Source organism: Stenella coeruleoalba (genome assembly GCF_951394435.1).
Source record: "Stenella coeruleoalba genome assembly, chromosome: 10".
NCBI lineage: Eukaryota > Metazoa > Chordata > Mammalia > Artiodactyla > Delphinidae > Stenella > Stenella coeruleoalba.
The window spans coordinates 23,425,900-23,443,543 of NC_137156.1; the positions used below are offsets into that span (position 1 = coordinate 23,425,900).

The 17,644-nt window shown below is 53.8% G+C and overlaps 1 protein-coding gene across 1 annotated transcript; it reads left to right on the plus strand.

Annotated features, from left to right (window-relative positions):
* The first annotated feature begins 1,488 nt into the window (after positions 1-1,488).
* On the plus strand, positions 1,489-17,306 carry PRRC2A (proline rich coiled-coil 2A). The gene is made up of 31 exons (XM_079933719.1): positions 1,489-1,699; positions 3,522-3,696; positions 4,209-4,386; positions 4,752-4,851; positions 4,946-5,018; positions 5,358-5,501; positions 5,647-5,798; positions 5,994-6,073; positions 6,223-6,365; positions 7,056-7,146; positions 7,259-7,475; positions 7,892-8,366; positions 8,941-9,131; positions 9,355-9,649; positions 10,024-10,234; positions 10,436-12,301; positions 12,812-13,083; positions 13,282-13,412; positions 13,652-13,781; positions 13,889-13,974; positions 14,171-14,404; positions 14,551-14,691; positions 14,799-14,870; positions 14,989-15,156; positions 15,358-15,440; positions 15,624-15,834; positions 15,932-16,030; positions 16,170-16,382; positions 16,496-16,590; positions 16,701-16,791; positions 16,911-17,306. The coding sequence occupies exons 2-31, from the start codon at positions 3,585-3,587 to the stop codon at positions 17,049-17,051; spliced, it is 6,495 nt and encodes a 2,164-aa protein (XP_079789845.1). The 5' UTR covers positions 1,489-1,699; positions 3,522-3,584; the 3' UTR covers positions 17,052-17,306.
* Positions 17,307-17,644: the final 338 nt, after the last annotated feature.

The window sequence follows — 17,644 nt, forward strand, 5'->3', positions numbered from 1 at the left end:
ACATGGGTTCGTGCCCCGGTCCGGGATTCCGCGGAGCGGCTGGGTCCGTGAGCCATGGCCGCTGAGCTTGCGCGTCCGGAGCCTGTGCTCCGCAGCGGGAGAGGCCACGACAGTGAGAGGCCCGCGTACCGCAAAAAAAAAAGTACCAACTTCCAGTTATAAGATAAATAAACACTAGGGATGTAGCGTATAGCATGATAAATATAATTAAAACTGATGAAAGTTGTTAAGAGTAAATTCTCAGAGTTCTCTTCACAAGGAAAAAAATACATTTTTTCTATTTCTTTAAGTCTGTAAACTATGAGATGATGGATGTCCACTAAACATTGTGGTAATCATTTCATGATGTTGGTAAGTCAAATCATTATGCTGTACCCCTTGTTTATATAGCGCTGTGTGTCAATCATATCTCAATAAAACTGGAACAAAAAACCAACGTATCACTATTGGCTCATCAATTGTAACAAATGCGCCACGCCAGTGCACGAAGTTAATAATAGGGAAAACTGAGGCAGGGGAAGGAATATACGAGCATTCTCTGTACTTTCTGCTCAATTATCCCGTAAACTTAAAACCGCTCTAATAAAAATCTATTTTATACATTTTTAATGGTTAAAAAAACATAGCTGTTGAATTATTTGCTGAACGGGTAGTAGGAGCAGAGTAATAGAGTAATAGGAGACAAAGGAGGGAAATGGTACTGCATTTCGTAGAATTAAACTCGTTGTGAAGCGAATGCAAACTGCTAATAATATCAGATATACAAATATATTCATGAAAATTGTAGATTATAAAATTAAATGCCCGTCTTAGTCATTGGTTACCACTATTTTGATGAACAGGTTATTCGTAGCCTATCTTTGTTCAAATGATTTGCATATATTATGCAAATAAGTAGAACTACCCACAGAAGGCATATGCTGTGTGATGCTCGCCCCTGGCCCCTTGGATTGGCCCGTCAATCCACCTTATTTGCATGACGTGATTTAATAAATGAAGGCCCGCCCCCCCGGTGCTTTCACCTCTCGCGAAGAGAAGCGTGAGTTGGGACTCTTCCCTGGTTACGTAAGCTCCGCCCTCCGGCAAAAAAAAACCCTTCCGCCCCGTCTTCCAGCTCCGTCTCCTTCGCCGAAAGCGCCACGAGCCTAGGATCGTTTCCTTCCACTTTCGGCGTCCCTACGTGTCTCCGTTCCCATCTCTCCACAAACGCACGACGCACGCTCCGCCTCTTTCTCCCCCTATTTGTCGTGCAAATTCTGCGCCCAGGCCGACCGGCGCCGCATTCCCGCCCCCTCTACACGTCTCAACGGCCGACGCCGGGGGCCTGCCACTTCAGCCAACCGGCGTCCTAGCGCCTGTAAGTCCCTCCTCTTTATGCAAATAGCCTATATCAGCTTCGCACGCTCTGCTTTTTTTAATAAGGATAGCCCTGGAAGTAAAGAGGGATAGGGTAGAAAGCTCCCCGCCCTTTATGCAAATTAAGGGGCGTGTTTATGCGCGGTGGGAGGCGGCGGGGGGGCGCTCCCGGGGGTGGCGGTTGCCCGGATGGGCCGTTAGTCGGGGCCCAGCCGCGGAGTGAGCGAGGGAGACGGGAGGAGCCGAACCCGGCGCCATCCGCCGCCATCCGCCCCCGCCCCACCGCCATCCCACCCCGGGGAGCCCCTAGGCCCCGGTCCCGGACCCCCGCGCACCCGGCCAGGTGAGTCTGGGCGAGCCGAATGCTAACGCCCTTTTCCGGCGCGGGAGCAGCGGTGGCAGCGGCAGCAGCGGCGGTGGCGGGCCGGGGGGAGGAGAAGCTGCCATTAGCCGCCGCCATTTTGTCCTCCTGCTGCCGGGCCCTGCCTGCCCCTCCCCCTCCGATACTCCCACCCTGGGACCCGCACTTCCAGCCTTTCTCTGAGTCTATGGCCTGCCCTTACCCACTCACCTTATGGCTTCATGGGGCGACCCCCCACTCCTGGGCCGTAACCCCCCCCGCCCCCCGTTGCGCTCCTGGCCTTTCACCCGTATTTGTGGTCCCCTTCCCTGCCGCCGCTCTAGGGTGGGCCGCGCCTGACTGTCCTCTTCTCCAAGAGTCTCCCTTCCTTCAGTGGACCCCTCCCATCATCCAGCGCTAAGGTTCCCCCTTCTTGACGCCCCACTTCGCGTCGAGTCACTCCCACTCTGGAGCCCTGCTTTTATCCCGCATCTGTGCTTTCTACGTTCCTCAATTTCTTTTCTGCTTTTTTCATGTTTCCTTTCTTATCTCCTTTCTATCCCAACCCCGCCCTTTCTCCTGGGTCTCTTGACGTTGCTCCCTTACTTTGGTCTACATCCTTTTCCTACCATTCCCGCTTACGTGTATTATTTCCCACCTGCTTTCGTATTAATTCTCTTTTATTTTAGTTTCTTCACTATTTTTCTGTCCCTTTTTCCTTCATAAATTTATTTTCAAAGACTGGCCTCCTTAAACACCTTAAAAGCAATCCTTATCTAACCTGTCTTAAAGTTCTTGATTTGGGTTATCATCCTGGTCCTGTCTGGATGTCTCACCAACTCCCATCTCTTTCCTTTACACCATTCTCTATAAACGAATGCCTTGTCACCCAGGAACTGACCGATGTTGGAGAGTTTGGCCGGCTTGGGGAGCAAGGGGTATTAGGGAAAGAAATGACTGCCGATGTGTGTTTTTACTGGGGGTAGGAAAATGAAGTTGGTTCCGGCCTCGGCCCCATGGTTACATGGTATGCTTGAGGTGGGTCCATAATGCTTTGTTTCTCTCACATCTACATAGGGTAAACCAGAGCCCACCAGTATTTCATCTGCAGACAAAAATTTTTCCAGGAGCTGGGATGGGGGCAAGTGTAGGAAAAGACAGGCTATCCCAAATACTTGGTTCTATAGCTTGGGAGTATGTAGAGCCCCATTTGTTCCCTCAGGAGTTCTCTTGCACCAGCCCCCAGTCTGGCTGAGCAAGCTCATAAAATCCTTAAACTCTGGCATACCTTCCTGCAAACCTCCTCGGATGGGAGTGAGGCGGCTGGGAATAGAACCTGGCACACAGGAAGCTGGTATCTAATAAGTAGGGGATCTAAAGCTCTGTTCCTTACATGATGGAGCTGTATGCGTCTTTCTGGTTTTCTCTGGAGCTTGGACTTGCCCTTTTTTATTGTAGGTCTCTGAAATGATTTTGGTGGAGAGAGATTATCACTTGTGGGCATAACGAAGAGGCTGCTACACTTTATATAGGCTGGTACAAAGGGAAGAGTGTTTGTATTAGGAAGATACTGGATTTTTATTTGGGTTTCCTTAGCAAGAGATGTCTAGGGGAAAGAGGGAACATGGCATTTGGGCTCTGTGGGGAGCTAAGTAGATAATGGTTGCTTAAAGCGACTGGGGTGTTTGAATAGGCTGGAGGAAGAGACACTAGAGGGCCACATATCTGGGCCCCTGATGAGAATAAAAGGGAGCCTACGAGTCTAAGCTTCTGGTGGAGTCTCTAAATGGAGCAGAGACTGAAACACTTGGTATCTGGCCCACAGGCTCCGGCACGTTTTGGGGGAGGTGCCTGCAGGACCCAACGTACTCAATGAGCTTCCAGCGCAATGTCCGATCGCTCGGGGCCGACTGCCAAGGGGAAGGATGGAAAAAAGTATTCCTCGCTCAACCTGTTTGATACATATAAGGGCAAGTCCTTAGAGATCCAGAAACCCGCTGGTGAGGGTCCTGCAATGATGTTCCTAATTATAGGAGGCTGGGCATGAATGGGGCACATATTTCAGAGCTCTTCGAAGGGAAACAACTATGGTACATACATCCAAAGGTTAGAGAAACACTAGAGACTTTCTAATTTTATCTTGGGTCCCATGGGGATGTTGCGCTTTGGGTGAACACCAGTACCCTCCTACAAAGGCGTGTCTGTGGTTTCCCGTCTTTGGACACGTAAGAATTGGAGGCAGAGAAATGTGGACTTGGAGAAGTCTGGGGCCAGCTTGCTCCCTGCAGGCTCAAGATCAACCATCCCACATAGAAGTATTGAATGTAAAGCATCTCAGCCTTCTTTCCTGATAGAATTTCAGAGGTTGCCTAGGGCAAAGGGAGGGAAGGTTTCTAGGAGAAGTTTGGTTTCTAAGAGAAGATATTGAGGATGTCTAAATGGGACCTAGGGTAGGATGCTGTCAGATCTCTTATATAAAGCATTTTTCACTCTCTTTCCACCTTTTCTCCAGTTGCCCCTCGCCATGGCCTGCAGAGTCTCGGGAAAGTTGCCATTGCTCGGCGTATGCCACCCCCAGCCAACCTTCCAAGCCTGAAAGCCGAGAACAAAGGCAATGACCCCAACGTCTCACTAGTGCCGAAAGACGGAACAGGATGGGCAAGCAAACAGGAGCAGTCCGACCCCAAGAGGTAGACAGAGACCTGGGGGACTTAGAGTTATGAATATTTTAACTTTGAACTTCAGGATGAATGGGGGCTTGGTCTAGCCTGGCCACATGAGAGTCAGAGACAAACAGGGAAGACCCTGTCCTGCCTATTGTAGGACTCCTGTTAGATGACTGATGAATGGTACCTTTAGCTTTCTGTCAGATGTAAAGAAAGCTTGAAGAACAAAGGACAGCCTATGCAGGGTGACGAGCTTATGGTATTTTGCCCTAATACTTTTTAAAAGTAGGGAGTAGATCTGGGTTCAGTTCCTGTCCTCCACCAGTTGGAGAAGCAGTGGAGCTGGAGCCATCTCAGACTCTAACCTTCTCATCCTACCATCCCCTCAGTTCCGATGCCTCAACCGCTCAGCCGCCGGAATCGCAGCCACTGCCGGCTTCACAGACGCCTGCCTCCAACCAACCGAAACGACCCCCAGCAGCCCCCGAGGTATCTGAAGAACTGGATGTTATTTAAGGGGCAGGGGCAAGAATGGCTTGAAGCTTCTCATCCACGTCACCATTTATTATCTCTGCTTCCCCAGAACGCTCCTTCGGTTCCAAGCGGGGTAAAGTCCTGGGCACAAGCCAGTGTCACCCATGGAGCACATGGAGATGGTGAGTGCAGGGCTGTTTGGGGAGGTCTCTTTGGGCACCATAGTAGGCAGGAGTCCTGCACTGTACCTCCACTGTACCTCCTCATTCCTCTTTGGCTAAATTTTGGATCCCATATTCAAGTTTCATGGGACACACATGAGCAAGTTTGTCTCAGAATTAACTGAAGGTGAGGAGGATGTCCCAAAACTGACCTTTTTTCTTGGGGAATGAACATGTAGTACGTAGCGGGTGAGTTTGGAGGCAGAACTGGATCTGCTACCTATCAGACCCTTCCACTCTCATGGTGCGTCCTCAGTAAATGTACTTGTGTCTCCTACTTTTGCACCTCAACACCAACAGGTGGAAGGGCATCAAGCCTACTGTCACGATTCTCTCGAGAGGAATTTCCGACCCTGCAGGCGGCTGGCGACCAGGACAAGGCTGCCAAGGAAAGGGAGTCTGCCGAACAGTCGTCTGGGCCCGGACCAAGCCTCCGCCCCCAAAGTGAGTGGCCGCCATTAGTGAGTGAATGAGTGGTTACCTTTTAGCCAGGACATTACCTTATTCCATCTCAGAGTTAGGTGCTAGCTTATTCATCTTTCTCCCCATCATTTTCAGCTATGTTCTCTCTGCCTTTTCCAAAATACAGATTCTACAACTTGGAGGGACGGAGGTGGGCGTGGCCCTGATGAGCTGGAGGGCCCGGACTCCAAACTTCATCACGGCCATGATCCCCGGGGTGGGCTGCAGCCTGCAGGCCCACCCCAGTTCCCTCCCTACCGCGGAATGATGCCGCCTTTCGTGAGTTTGGGTATCTTGTTTTGGATTGGTTGTGCTGGAAGTTAGAGAGTTAGGAATTAGGGCTTAGTCTTTGGAGGGGACACATGGAAAGCAGGGGCCTGTGACATATAGTGAGGGTGGGAGAATAATAGGTTTAGGGAGCTGGTAGGCTATTTGACTGTCCCTCTGAGCAGCTACTATTGGGCCCTTTTGCAGATGTATCCCCCATATCTCCCGTTCCCTCCGCCCTATGGACCCCAGGGGCCTTACCGATACCCCACTCCTGATGGGCCCGGGTGAGTAATCTAGGTCTGGGTTTGTGGTTGGGGACAGGGGAAGCCTATTGGGGAGGAGATGGTTTTCTAGCCAGGAGGCTCAGTCTCGTATGTGATTATACAACATGCTGTCTTTTAACCTCTTCTCCCCTTTGCTTTTTCATACATAGCCGTTTCCCCCGTGTGGCAGGCCCCCGAGGTTCAGGGCCACCAATGCGCCTCGTAGAACCTGTGGGTCGGCCTTCCATTCTTAAAGAAGATAATCTCAAAGAGTTTGATCAGTTGGACCAGGAGAATGATGATGGTTGGGCAGGTGAGTGGATACTAAGGACCAAGTATTTTTGTTTTGTTTTGGTTTTGGTTTGGGGTTTTTTTGTTTGTTTTGGTTTTTGGTTTTGTTTGGTTTTTGGCTGCACTACACAAGTTATGAGATCTTAATTCCCCTACCAGGGATTGAACCCAGGCCCTCGGCAGTGAAAGTGTGGAGTCCTAACCACTGGACCGCCAGGGAATTCCCAAGTGTTTTAGTTTTAAAAAGCAAAATCTGATGAGGAAAAAACGGGTCATACAGGACTTCTCTGGTAGTCCAGTGATTAAGACTTCACCTTCCAGTGCAGGGGGTGCAGGTTCGATCCCTGGTCGGGGAGCTAAGATCCCACATGCCTCGCGGCCAACAACCAAAACATAAAACAGAAGCAATACTGTAACAAATTCAACAAAGACTTTAAAAATGGTCCACATCAAAAAAAAAAAAAATCTTAAAAAATGGGTTGTGTGGGAGAAAAGCAGACACTGAAAGGTAGGGGAGATACGTGGAAGAAAGCCAAGTCCTGGTAGAGAACTAAGAGGAGTGAGAATGAGAGTTATGGTGGGGATCTGGATGTCAGTGGGAGGAGGGCAGTTGGCATTAGTAGTACATCCTATCACGTAGTTCCTGTGTTCCAGAAAATATGAGATTGGAGAGCAGAATGCTTGGGTTACCACTCTTCACTGTTCTCCTCAGGGGCCCACGAGGAGGTCGACTACACTGAGAAACTCAAGTTCAGCGATGAGGAAGACGGGCGAGACTCCGATGAGGAGGGAGCTGAGGGCCAGTGAGTTCGGGCCCTCTGGGGAGAGGAGGGGGCTCCGTTTCTCTCATGGTAATATACTCTTAAAGGAGTTGGGTTGCAGCTGATTTTAATTCCACTGTTGGTCTGCTCACAGCAAGGAGTCCCAGTCAGCTGCTGGTGAGGAACGGCCCCCTGAAGCAGATGGCAAAAAGGGCAACTCCCCCGGCAGCGAACCACCCCCTCCCAAGACGGCCTGGGCAGAGACCTCTCGGCCTCCAGAGACAGAGCCGGGGCCTCCTGCCCCAAAGCCTCCCCCACCCCCACCTCACCGGGGCCCCACCGGGAACTGGGGCCCCCCTGGGGACTACCCAGTGAGTGTCTACAATGAGGGGTTGAGAGGGTCAGTTGTGGGAGATTAGTTTCAGCTGAGTAATTGAAGCAGTAGTAATAAGAGGAAGCTGGAGGGAGGACCGAAAATGGGCTGCAGGAAATGCAGAGCTGTGGAGCATCTCTGGAAAGGTTTGGAAAATCGTCGGTGTTAGGCGAGTCTGGGTGAGAAGAGAAACTGGGATGCCAGTTAGGAAAAACAAGGAGACCTGGATGTTTGGGTCTCTGAAAGAGAGGAAACAAGACTAGGATCATGAGTTTGTCCCTACCCTGAGAGGCCATCAGCCCCTAGGCCTGGTCTTTGCACCTGCAGCTAGAGACAGTTGATCAGTCTGTGAAAGCGATCATAAGAAACATAATGACTGATACCTCTGGCCCTGCTGGGTCTGCCCACTGACAGGATCGCGGGGGCCCTCCCTGCAAGCCCCCAGCACCCGAAGATGAGGATGAGGCTTGGCGGCAGCGGCGAAAGCAGTCTTCATCTGAAATCTCCCTGGCTGTGGAGCGAGCCCGGCGACGGCGAGAGGAGGAGGAACGGCGCATGCAGGAGGAACGCAGGGCAGCCTGTGCCGAGAAACTCAAGCGACTCGATGAGAAGTTTGGGGCACCTGACAAGCGGCTCAAATCGGAACCTGCTGTACCACCTGCTGCCCCTCCTGCCCCCGCTCCACCACCCGCGGCCCCCAAAGAACTCCCCGCACCTCCAGCTCCTCCACCGGCACCAGTCCCGACACCTGAAAAAGAACCAGAAGAGCCGGCACAGGCCCCTCCTGCCCAGTCCACCCCCACTCCAGGTGTGGCTCCAGCTCCCACCGTGGTGAGTGGTGGTGGCAGCACCAGTAGCACCAGCAGTGGCAGCTTCGAAGCCAGCCCAGGTATGGAGATGGTGATGGATACTACCAGGTGCCAGATCTCTTATCTGCTTGGGGTTGAGGGTGCAGGTGGTAAGGATGTGAGTAAAGGAAATAGAAGGCAGTTGTTTTGGTTTATTGGACCATCGGTGGTAGGATCGAGAAGGGTCTTTTCACTTGTATGGACATCCTAGGGAGAAAGGTTTTGTTACTTGAATTCCTGAATAAGTAGTGACCTGAAACCACTTCCCGTAGGCCTAGAGTGGAGCAAGGCTGAAGAAAGTGTCTGTTACTTTTGATGGTCTCATGGGAAGTTAATGCCACCACCGTTGGCTTTTGGGAGACCATGAAGTGTTTTCATGGGTATTAAATGGGATGGTCTTAACCTTTAGTGGGGGAGCTAGAGGTGAGAGCTGAAATTATGAGGGTGTTCATGGAACCTTTAGTGGGGGAGCTAGAGGTGAGAGCTGAAATTATGGGGGTGTTCATGGAACCTTCAGTGGGGGAGCTAGAGGTGAGAGCTGAAATTATGGGGGTGTTCATGGAATATCTGTCAGGGGACTAGACCACTTTGATGAGTATCTTTTCTTTCATGCAGTGGAACCCCAACTACCCTCAAAAGAGGGTCCTGAACCACCAGAAGAGGTTCCTTCTCCTGCCACGCCCCCAGCCCCAAAGGTGGAGCCCAAGGGTGATGGTGTTGGTCCTACCCGGCAGCCCCCCAGCCAAGGCTTGGGCTACCCCAAGTATCAGAAATCATTGCCTCCTCGTTTCCAGCGGCAGCAGCAGGTGAAACGAAGTTACTTCCCCTCTTAAAGGCTGCTTTTCGTGGATTTATCCTATCCATGAGTTACTTTCTGGGACTCTCTACCATTTCTCTTTCCTTTGTGTCCCCCTAGTTTCCATCTAGTCGAGGTGTTTGTCGCACTTGCCGGTTTTTGGTTTTTGTTTTGTTCGTTTTTTTTGTTTGGGGCCTTTGATGCCTCTCTCATCCCCTTTTGTCTTTCCCCAGGAGCAGCTCTTGAAGCAGCAACAGCAGCAGTGGCAGCAGCATCAACAGGGCTCCGCCCCACCTGCCCCAGTGCCCCCATCACCACCACAGCCTGTGACCATGGGGGCTGTGCCAGCTCCGCAGGCTCCTCCACCACCCCCCAAGGCCCTGTACCCAGGTGCTCTGGGCCGGCCCCCACCCATGCCCCCTATGAACTTTGATCCCCGCTGGATGATGATTCCTCCGTATGTGGACCCCCGGCTCCTTCAGGGCCGGCCCCCTCTGGATTTCTATCCTCCTGGTGTGCATCCCTCTGGTAAGGGGCCATAGAAGAGGGAGGGGATGGTGGACCCCTTAGTCCTGGGAAGTGGGTATCAGCATCTTGCTACGGGGATGAAGGGCCACCAATTAAGAGGGGAGCCTAGCACTGCTGAGATACCTCTTTGTTGCAGAAATGAAACAGTGGTCCTTCTTTAACTGGGATTTACCTGGGTGGGGGGATTAATTGGATTCATCTCTAGGGAAGCTTAGTGGGTAACTGTGTTTCAGGAGCGTGGGCAAGGCCCAGGAGATGGAGGTGCCGACATTGACTGGGCTGACATGGAGGATTAACTGGGGAGATGCTTTTTGGGCTGGAGGGTTTGTAACATAAAAAAGGGGGGTCTTTCTCATACTATTTTGTTTCCTCAGGCCTGGTTCCCCGGGAGCGCTCAGACAGTGGAGGCTCAAGCTCAGAGCCATTTGAGCGCCACGCACCCCCACTCTTGCGGGATCGCGGCACCCCACCAGTGGATCCAAAGTTGGCCTGGGTAGGAGATGTCTTCACCACCACACCTGCTGACCCCCGCCCACTTACCTCACCACTGCGCCAGGCTGCTGACGAGGATGAGAAGGGGATGAGGTGAGTCTGAGTAGAGAAATGGGTGGGTTTCCAGTGACAATATCTAGGCTAGGAGAAAAGGTACTTTGGGTTATCAGTGAAGTGATAGGGTTAACGTGAAAGGAGTGTCTGGGTTATAATAAAGTGTTCTCTTTCCCCATCTAGTTGGTTTTCCTCGTCTTAAGATACTTAATTTCCATTCTTTTCTGTCTCCCTCTTCAGGAGCGAGACCCCTCCAGTACCTCCCCCACCACCCTATCTGGCCAGTTATCCGGGCTTTCCTGAGAATGGAGCCCCTGGGCCCCCAATCCCTCGCTTCCCTCTGGAGGAGCCAGCTCCCCCAGGGCCCCGTCCACTCCCCTGGCCCCCAGGCAATGATGAGGCAGCCAAGATACAAGCTCCACCACCCAAAAAGGAAACCTCCAAGGAGGAGACTCCACAGCTGACCGGGCCAGAAGCAGGTCGAAAGCCTGCCCGTGGAATTGGAGGCCAAGGTCCCCCGCCACCTCGCAGAGAGAGCCGCACTGAGACCCGCTGGGGCCCTCGTCCAGGCAGCAGTCGTCGTGGAATCCCTCCAGAGGAGCCAGGGGCCCCTCCCCGCCGCGCTGGGCCTATCAAGAAACCCCCCCTGCCTGCAAAAGTCGAAGATCTGCCCCCCAAGCCCCTCGAACAGGGGGATGAAACCCCCAAGCTTCCAAAGCCAGACCCGTTGAAGACGGCAAAGGGGAAGATAGGTGGCCCCAAGGAGACCCCACCCAGTGGGACTCTCTCCCCTGCCCCAAGGCTTCGGAGGGACTATTCCTATGAGAGAGTGGGTCCTACCTCTTGCCGGGGTCGGGGCCGAGGGGAGTATTTTGCCAGAGGGAGGGGTTTTCGGGGCACCTATGGGGGACGGGGGCGGGGAGCCCGAAGCCGAGAGTTCCGTAGTTACCGGGAATTCCGAGGAGATGATGGGCGTGGAGGTGGGGCAGGGGGACCAAACCATCCTCCTGCTCCCCGAGGCCGCACTGCCAGCGAGACACGGAGTGAGGGTTCAGAGTATGAAGAAATCCCCAAGCGGCGCCGGCAGCGGGGTTCAGAGACAGGCAGCGAGACCCATGAGAGTGATCTGGCCCCCTCAGACAAGGAGGCCCCGACACCCAAGGAAGGAGTACTTACGCAGGTCCCTCTTGCTCCCCCACCATCAGGAGCACCCCCTTCACCAGCCCCAGCCCGCTTTTCCACTGCCCGAGGTGGACGAGTCTTCACTCCCAGAGGGGTGCCATCACGCCGGGGTCGAGGGGGAGGGCGGCCCCCTCCCCCCATTTGCCCAGGCTGGAGCCCCCCAACCAAGTCTCTGGCTCCAAAGAAGCCTCCAACAGGTCCTTTGCCTCCAAGTAAGGAACCTTTGAAAGAGAAGCTGATCCCAGGGCCCCTGTCCCCCATGGCCCGAGGAGGCAGCAGTGGAGGCAGCAACATAGGCATGGGTGTGGAAGACGGAGAGCGGCCCAGAAGGAGGCGACATGGGAGGGCTCAGCAGCAGGACAAACCGCCTCGTTTCCGGAGATTGAAACAGGAACGGGAGAACGCTGCCAGGGGGGCTGAGGGCAAGACCTCTTCCCTTGCCCTTCCAGTCTCCACTCCTGGACCGGAGGAGGCCCTCACAACGGTAGCAGTGCCCCCGCCACCTCGCCGGGCAGCTGCTAAGTCTCCCGATCTGTCAAACCAGAACTCAGACCAAGCCAATGAGGAATGGGAGACTGCCTCAGAGAGCAGTGACTTTGCCAGTGAGCGCCGGGGTGACAAGGAGGCTCCGCCAGCAGCACTGCTAACCCCCAAAGCTGTGGGGACTCCCGGAGGCAGTGGAGGTGGAGCTGGACCAGGCATTTCAGCCATGTCCCGTGGAGAGCTGAGCCAGAGAGCAAAGGATTTGAGCAAGCGGAGCTTCTCGAGTCAGCGGCCAGGCATGGAAAGGCAGAACCGGCGCCCAGGCCCAAGCAGCAAGTCTGGCAGTGGTGGCGGTAGCAGTGGAGGTGGCGGGGGTCCTGGAGGGAGGACCGGCCCAGGGCGAGGGGACAAGAGGAGCTGGCCCTCTCCCAAGAACCGAAGGTGGGTACAGACAGGTGACTAAGTTTATTCTTAGGGTTAAAAAGTTGGGGGAGGGGAGAAAACCTGGGGGAAAGGTGTGGTTGGGTGCTGTGGACTGGAGTGTGAGATCTGAGGGCGCAGGGTAAGCTTTTAGGCACACTAGGTTATCCATGTCTAGGTAAAGTAGCTGGAAAGCAGTTGACAGCGTTGGGAACACCCATATTCCTTGCTTTCTCCTTGATCTTTACAAGTAGAATTCCTTGGAAGTGCTCAGAAATGGGGAATTCCCTGGCTGTCCAGTGGTTAGGACTCGGTGCTTTCACTGCTGGAGCCTGGGTTCGATCCCTGGCTGGGGAGCCGAGAATCCCATAAGCCGCACGGTGTGGGGGGGGTGGGGGAAAGTGCCTAGAAACACCTGGATTTTAGCGCAGAGGACTGGTTGGTTGAAGGTGGAGAGATAGAAGAGATTGGACTTGTAGGGAAGATATAACAATTCTGTGCATACTGGAACAGATGCTCTGTTTTCTTCAGCCGTCCTCCAGAGGAGCGTTCCCCAGGGCTCCCTCTGCCTCCCCCACCCCCCAGCAGTTCTGCTGTCTTCCGCCTGGACCAGGTTATCCACAGCAACCCTGCTGGCATCCAACAGGCTCTGGCCCAGCTCAGCAGCCGCCAAGGAAGTGCAGCTGCACCAGGGGGCCACCCAAGGCCCAAGCCTGGGCCTCCCCAAACCCCCCAAGGCCCTTCCCCTCGGCCCCCAACCCGGTATGACCCTCAGAGGGCCAACAACAATGACGTCAATTCGGGTAAGCTGGAGGGGCTGAGGGTGCAAATGTCTCCATCCCCAGAGAAGGCCAGGTGCTGAAGGGGGAGGAATCTGGCCTGGGAGCCCTGATGCTGGGTGTCTGCACTGAGGGTGGAAGGGTTGGGAGGTGGAGTACAGAGGGAAAAACTCGGTTCAGTGATAGAGCAAGACATGCTGACGGATTTCCCCTTTTCCCCAGACCCCCACTTGGAGGAGCCAGGGCCGATGGTCAGGGGGGTGGGCGGGACTCCCCGGGACTCTGCCGGGGTTAATCCCTTCCCCCCCAAACGGCAAGAGCGGCCTCCCAGAAAACCGGAGCTGCTGCAGGAGGTGAGGGATGGGGCTTGAGGTGATGTTTCACTGCTCTCACTTTCAAAGGTTTTCACTTACGTTTTCTTCACTCTTTTTCTTATTTCTGTCATTGTGTTTTTACCCCAAATTCTCAGCGTTAGTCGCTGTTTATCTCCCACGTCTCCCTTTTTCCCCACAACTGGGGCACTCTGTCTCAGGTGCTTACATTCCCCAGTTCCCACCTCATTCATGTTTTGCTTCTGGTCTCTCACCTTTAGGAATCTTTGCCACCTTCTCATAGCTCTGGATTCTTGGGCCCCAAACCCGAGGGCCCAGGCCCTCAGGGAGAGTCCAGAGATGCAGGAACAGAGGCCCTGACCCCTCACCTCTGGAATCGTATACATACTGGTGAGTTAAGCTGAGCAGAAGGAAAGGACTGTGTTAGAGGGCTTAGAGAGCGAGGCGCGCCGCAGAGCCATCTTCTCTCACTCCTGTTGTGTTGGTGCTCCTCCCAGCCACTAGCCGGAAGAGTTACCAGCCTGGCTCCATGGAGCCTTGGATGGAACCCCTGAGTCCTTTTGAGGATGTGGCTGGCACAGAGGTAAGTGAGGGTGGGAAGGAGTGTCTGAGCTGGGATTTTATTGAACACTGGTCATACTTCCCCACCTATGCTGGGATGAGTATGGGGCTGTTGCATCACGTAGCTGCCTACTTTGTGTAGTTTGTCTATGTGTGTACCACAGTCAGGTATTGGGGTGGTTTCTACTCTGACCTAACTCCTTCTCCACTCCTCTCAGATGAGTCAGTCTGACAGTGGGGTGGACCTGAGTGGGGATTCTCAGGTGTCATCAGGTCCCTGCAGCCAGCGAAGTTCCCCTGATGGAGGACTCAAGGGGGCAGCAGAGGGGCCCCCCAAGCGGTCTGGAGGCCCCTCCCCCCTGAATGCTGTTCCTGGTGAGGGTCCACCTGGCTCTGAACCCTCTGAACCTCCTAGGAGACGGCCACCTGCCCCCCACGATGGAGACAGAAAGGTAAACGACCAAGAAAGGATCAGAAGAATGTTTCTGGGACTTTGACTTTGGCCTTACCTTTGCCTCCCCTTTCCTCTGCCTGTGTGTGCTGATTGGGGCTTCCTTTTCCTTTCCCCAATCCTACTTCACTGTGTTGCCCTACCCAGGAGCTGCCCCGGGAGCAGCCTCTGCCCCCTGGGCCCATTGGCACAGAACGATTGCAGCGTACAGACCGAGGCCCAGAGCCTGGCTCCCTCCGGCCATCCCATCGACCTGGTCCTCCAGTCCAGTTTGGTACCAGTGACAAGGTCTGTGTAGGCTAGATCTGGGTGTCTTGGGTTGGGTGGACTAGAAGTGGGATGTGGAGGACACATGTCTGAATCATGGGACAATCTCTCCTGCCTCATGATCACAGGACTCGGACTTGTGCCTAGTGGTGGGAGACAGTTTAAAAGCAGAGAAGGAGCTAACGGTATCAGTCACTGAGGTAAGTGGGAGAGTGAGGTTTTGGGGAAAGACCTTAGACTTCTGGAGAAGGCGTCTGAGAGTGACTTGGGCATCCAGGTTGCCCAGATAGCCCCCTTGACAAGGCTTGTCCTTCCCAGGCCATTCCCATAGCCCGAGACTGGGAGCTGCTCCCCAGTGCTTCTGCCTCAGCTGAGCCACAATCCAAGAACCTGGGTTCTGGGCACTGTGGCCCAGAGACCAGCTCCTCAGGCCAACGCTTGTACCCTGAGGTCTTCTATGGCAGCCCTGGGCCTCCCAGTTCTCAGGTAGGTCCTACTTCCTATCCCAAGACCCCTTTCTGCCCCTTTCTGTAGTCTCCTAATATCAAACCTTTCCAATTTGTAGTTTTTAACACTTTTTTTTTTTTGTCATTTCATTTTTCTCCCTGCTTTTGCTGTAGTGGGTGGGGTGAGTGAGCTTTTCTTGACCAGGAAAACTGGAGCTATTCCATACTTGCTCTCCTGCAGGTTTCAGGGGGAGCCATAGACTCTCAGCTACATCCCAACAATGGAGGTTTCCGCCCTGGGACACCCTCATTGCACCCTTACAGGTAAGACTAGATCTCTGTGGATCTCAGAAGGAAATGGAACTGTGTTTCAGGGGAAGAAGGAAGGGGAATACATTTCTAGGGTACCTGGCGGCTAGTGAACTTAACAGTACTGCTCAGACTAAAGGAGTAAATGACTTTGGCTTCCTGATGCCTTTCCTCCCCCTTGCCCCAATTTCTTTTCAGATCACAGCCCCTGTACCTCCCCCCAGGCCCAGCCCCACCCTCGGCACTGCTCTCTGGGGTAGCTGTCAAGGGCCAGTTTCTGGATTTCTCCCCACTGCAAGCAGCAGAGCTGGGGAAGTTGCCAGCTGGAGGAGTTCTCTACCCTCCACCTTCCTTCCTCTACTCTCCAGCTTTCTGCCCTAGCCCTTTGCCAGACCCACCCTTGCTTCAGGTAAGAAGAGGTGGGGGTGTGCTGGGCTTAGGGAGTTAGGGGTGGGGTGAAGAATGCTTTTGGGGGAGTTGACTTATTCCTCCCTGTTCCCCAACAGGTGCGACAGGATCTGCCATCCCCTTCAGATTTTTATTCTCCTCCTCTGCAACCTGGTGGCCAAAGTGGCTTCCTCCCCTCAGGGGCCCCTGCCCAGCAGGTACCTTTTATCTTCCCAGTTCCCTTTTGTTCTGTTCTCCTCCAACTTCTAGCTTTTTTTGTTACCTGTTTGGACTCTCTCCATGGTTTTCTGACATTCCTCCCTGCCCCAACACACACTCCCATGTTTCTCGTTACAGGTGCTTCTACCCATGGTGGACTCTCAGCTGCCTGTGGTGAACTTCGGCTCCCTGCCACCAGCGCCGCCTCCTGCCCCACCCCCCCTTTCTCTGTTACCTGTGGGCCCTGCTCTGCAGCCCCCCAGCCTGGCTGTGCGGCCCCCACCTGCTCCTGCTACTCGGGTGCTGCCTTCACCTGCCAGGCCCTTCGGCCCTAGCTTGGGGCGAGCAGAGGTAAGGTACAGGAACTGAAGTGCTAGGGAACCCCAAGAGTTAGGGGTAAGGATTTAGCATCTCGAGATAAAAGCGTTGAGAAGCAGGATGCTCATGAATTTTTTGTCCTTCAGCTGCACCCAGTAGAACTAAAGCCGTTCCATGATTATCGAAAACTGAACAGCAACCTTGGGGGACCTGGGTCATCACGTACTCCTCCAGCTGGAAGGCAAGAGAAGGGAATGGGGATGCAGACTGCCTATCCATCCCCAAGGACTTACTTTCTTTGGGGACCAGGGGCAGGTCTTAAGGTTGCCTCAAATGCCATTCCTCCTTCAGGTCTTTCTCTGGCCTCAACTCCCGTCTCAAGGCCCCACCTTCCACCTACAGTGGAGTCTTCCGCACCCAGCGCATCGACCTCTACCAACAGGTGAAGGAGAAACCCCTGTGGTCTCAAGTCTTAATTTAAAAGTCACCACCTGAGTTCCTGTCCTTTCATCCCTGACCTCCCTGTTTGACTTAACTCTTCCACATGTACCTGTCCCCCAGGCCTCCCCACCAGATGCCCTGTGCTGGACGCCGAAGCCTTGGGAGCGGACGGGGGCACCTTCTCGAGAAGGGCCATCCCGAAGGGCAGAGGAGCCTGGGCCCCGAGGGGACAAGGAGCCTGGATTGCCCCCACCCCGCTGAGGGAGTGCCCTTTGCCCCCCCCCCCGGGGCTTGTATATAGATTATAAATATATAAGGGGGAAAGGGGCGGGTGGGGAGGGGTTGTGGGGCTGGGGCCTCGCTTCCCCTCCTCCCCCCTCCCCTGGTCCCCTATCCCTGGGGCCGTTTGTTAAAAAAGAATAATAAAAGGATTAAAAAAATATTTCCAAAATGATTTTGGGGATGGGTCAGTTGTTTGCAATCTCCTGTGTCATGGTTCAGTGCCACGTGATCTGTAGAGTGGTTTCAGTCAGGGAACCATTTCCCATTTACCTCAGTGATGTAACAGAACTACCTCAGAACAAACTTTTGTTGTATCTTTAAAGTTCTGTGGGCCAGGAATTAGAGCTGGGCTCCCTTGGGCAAATCTTGTGCCAGTGAGTGAGGTTGGTTGGTAACCAGTCAGTCAGCACCTGAGCTCCTTGGTCCTATAGGGCTTTTGCTCACATGTCTGGGGCCATGGTGGGACATCTGGAAGGCAGAACTCCATTGGGTTGTCAACCACTGTCTCTGCATGGCTTCTCTGGCAAGATATCCTGAGTCATAAGGCCTTTTAATGTCCCTCCCTGAGTCAG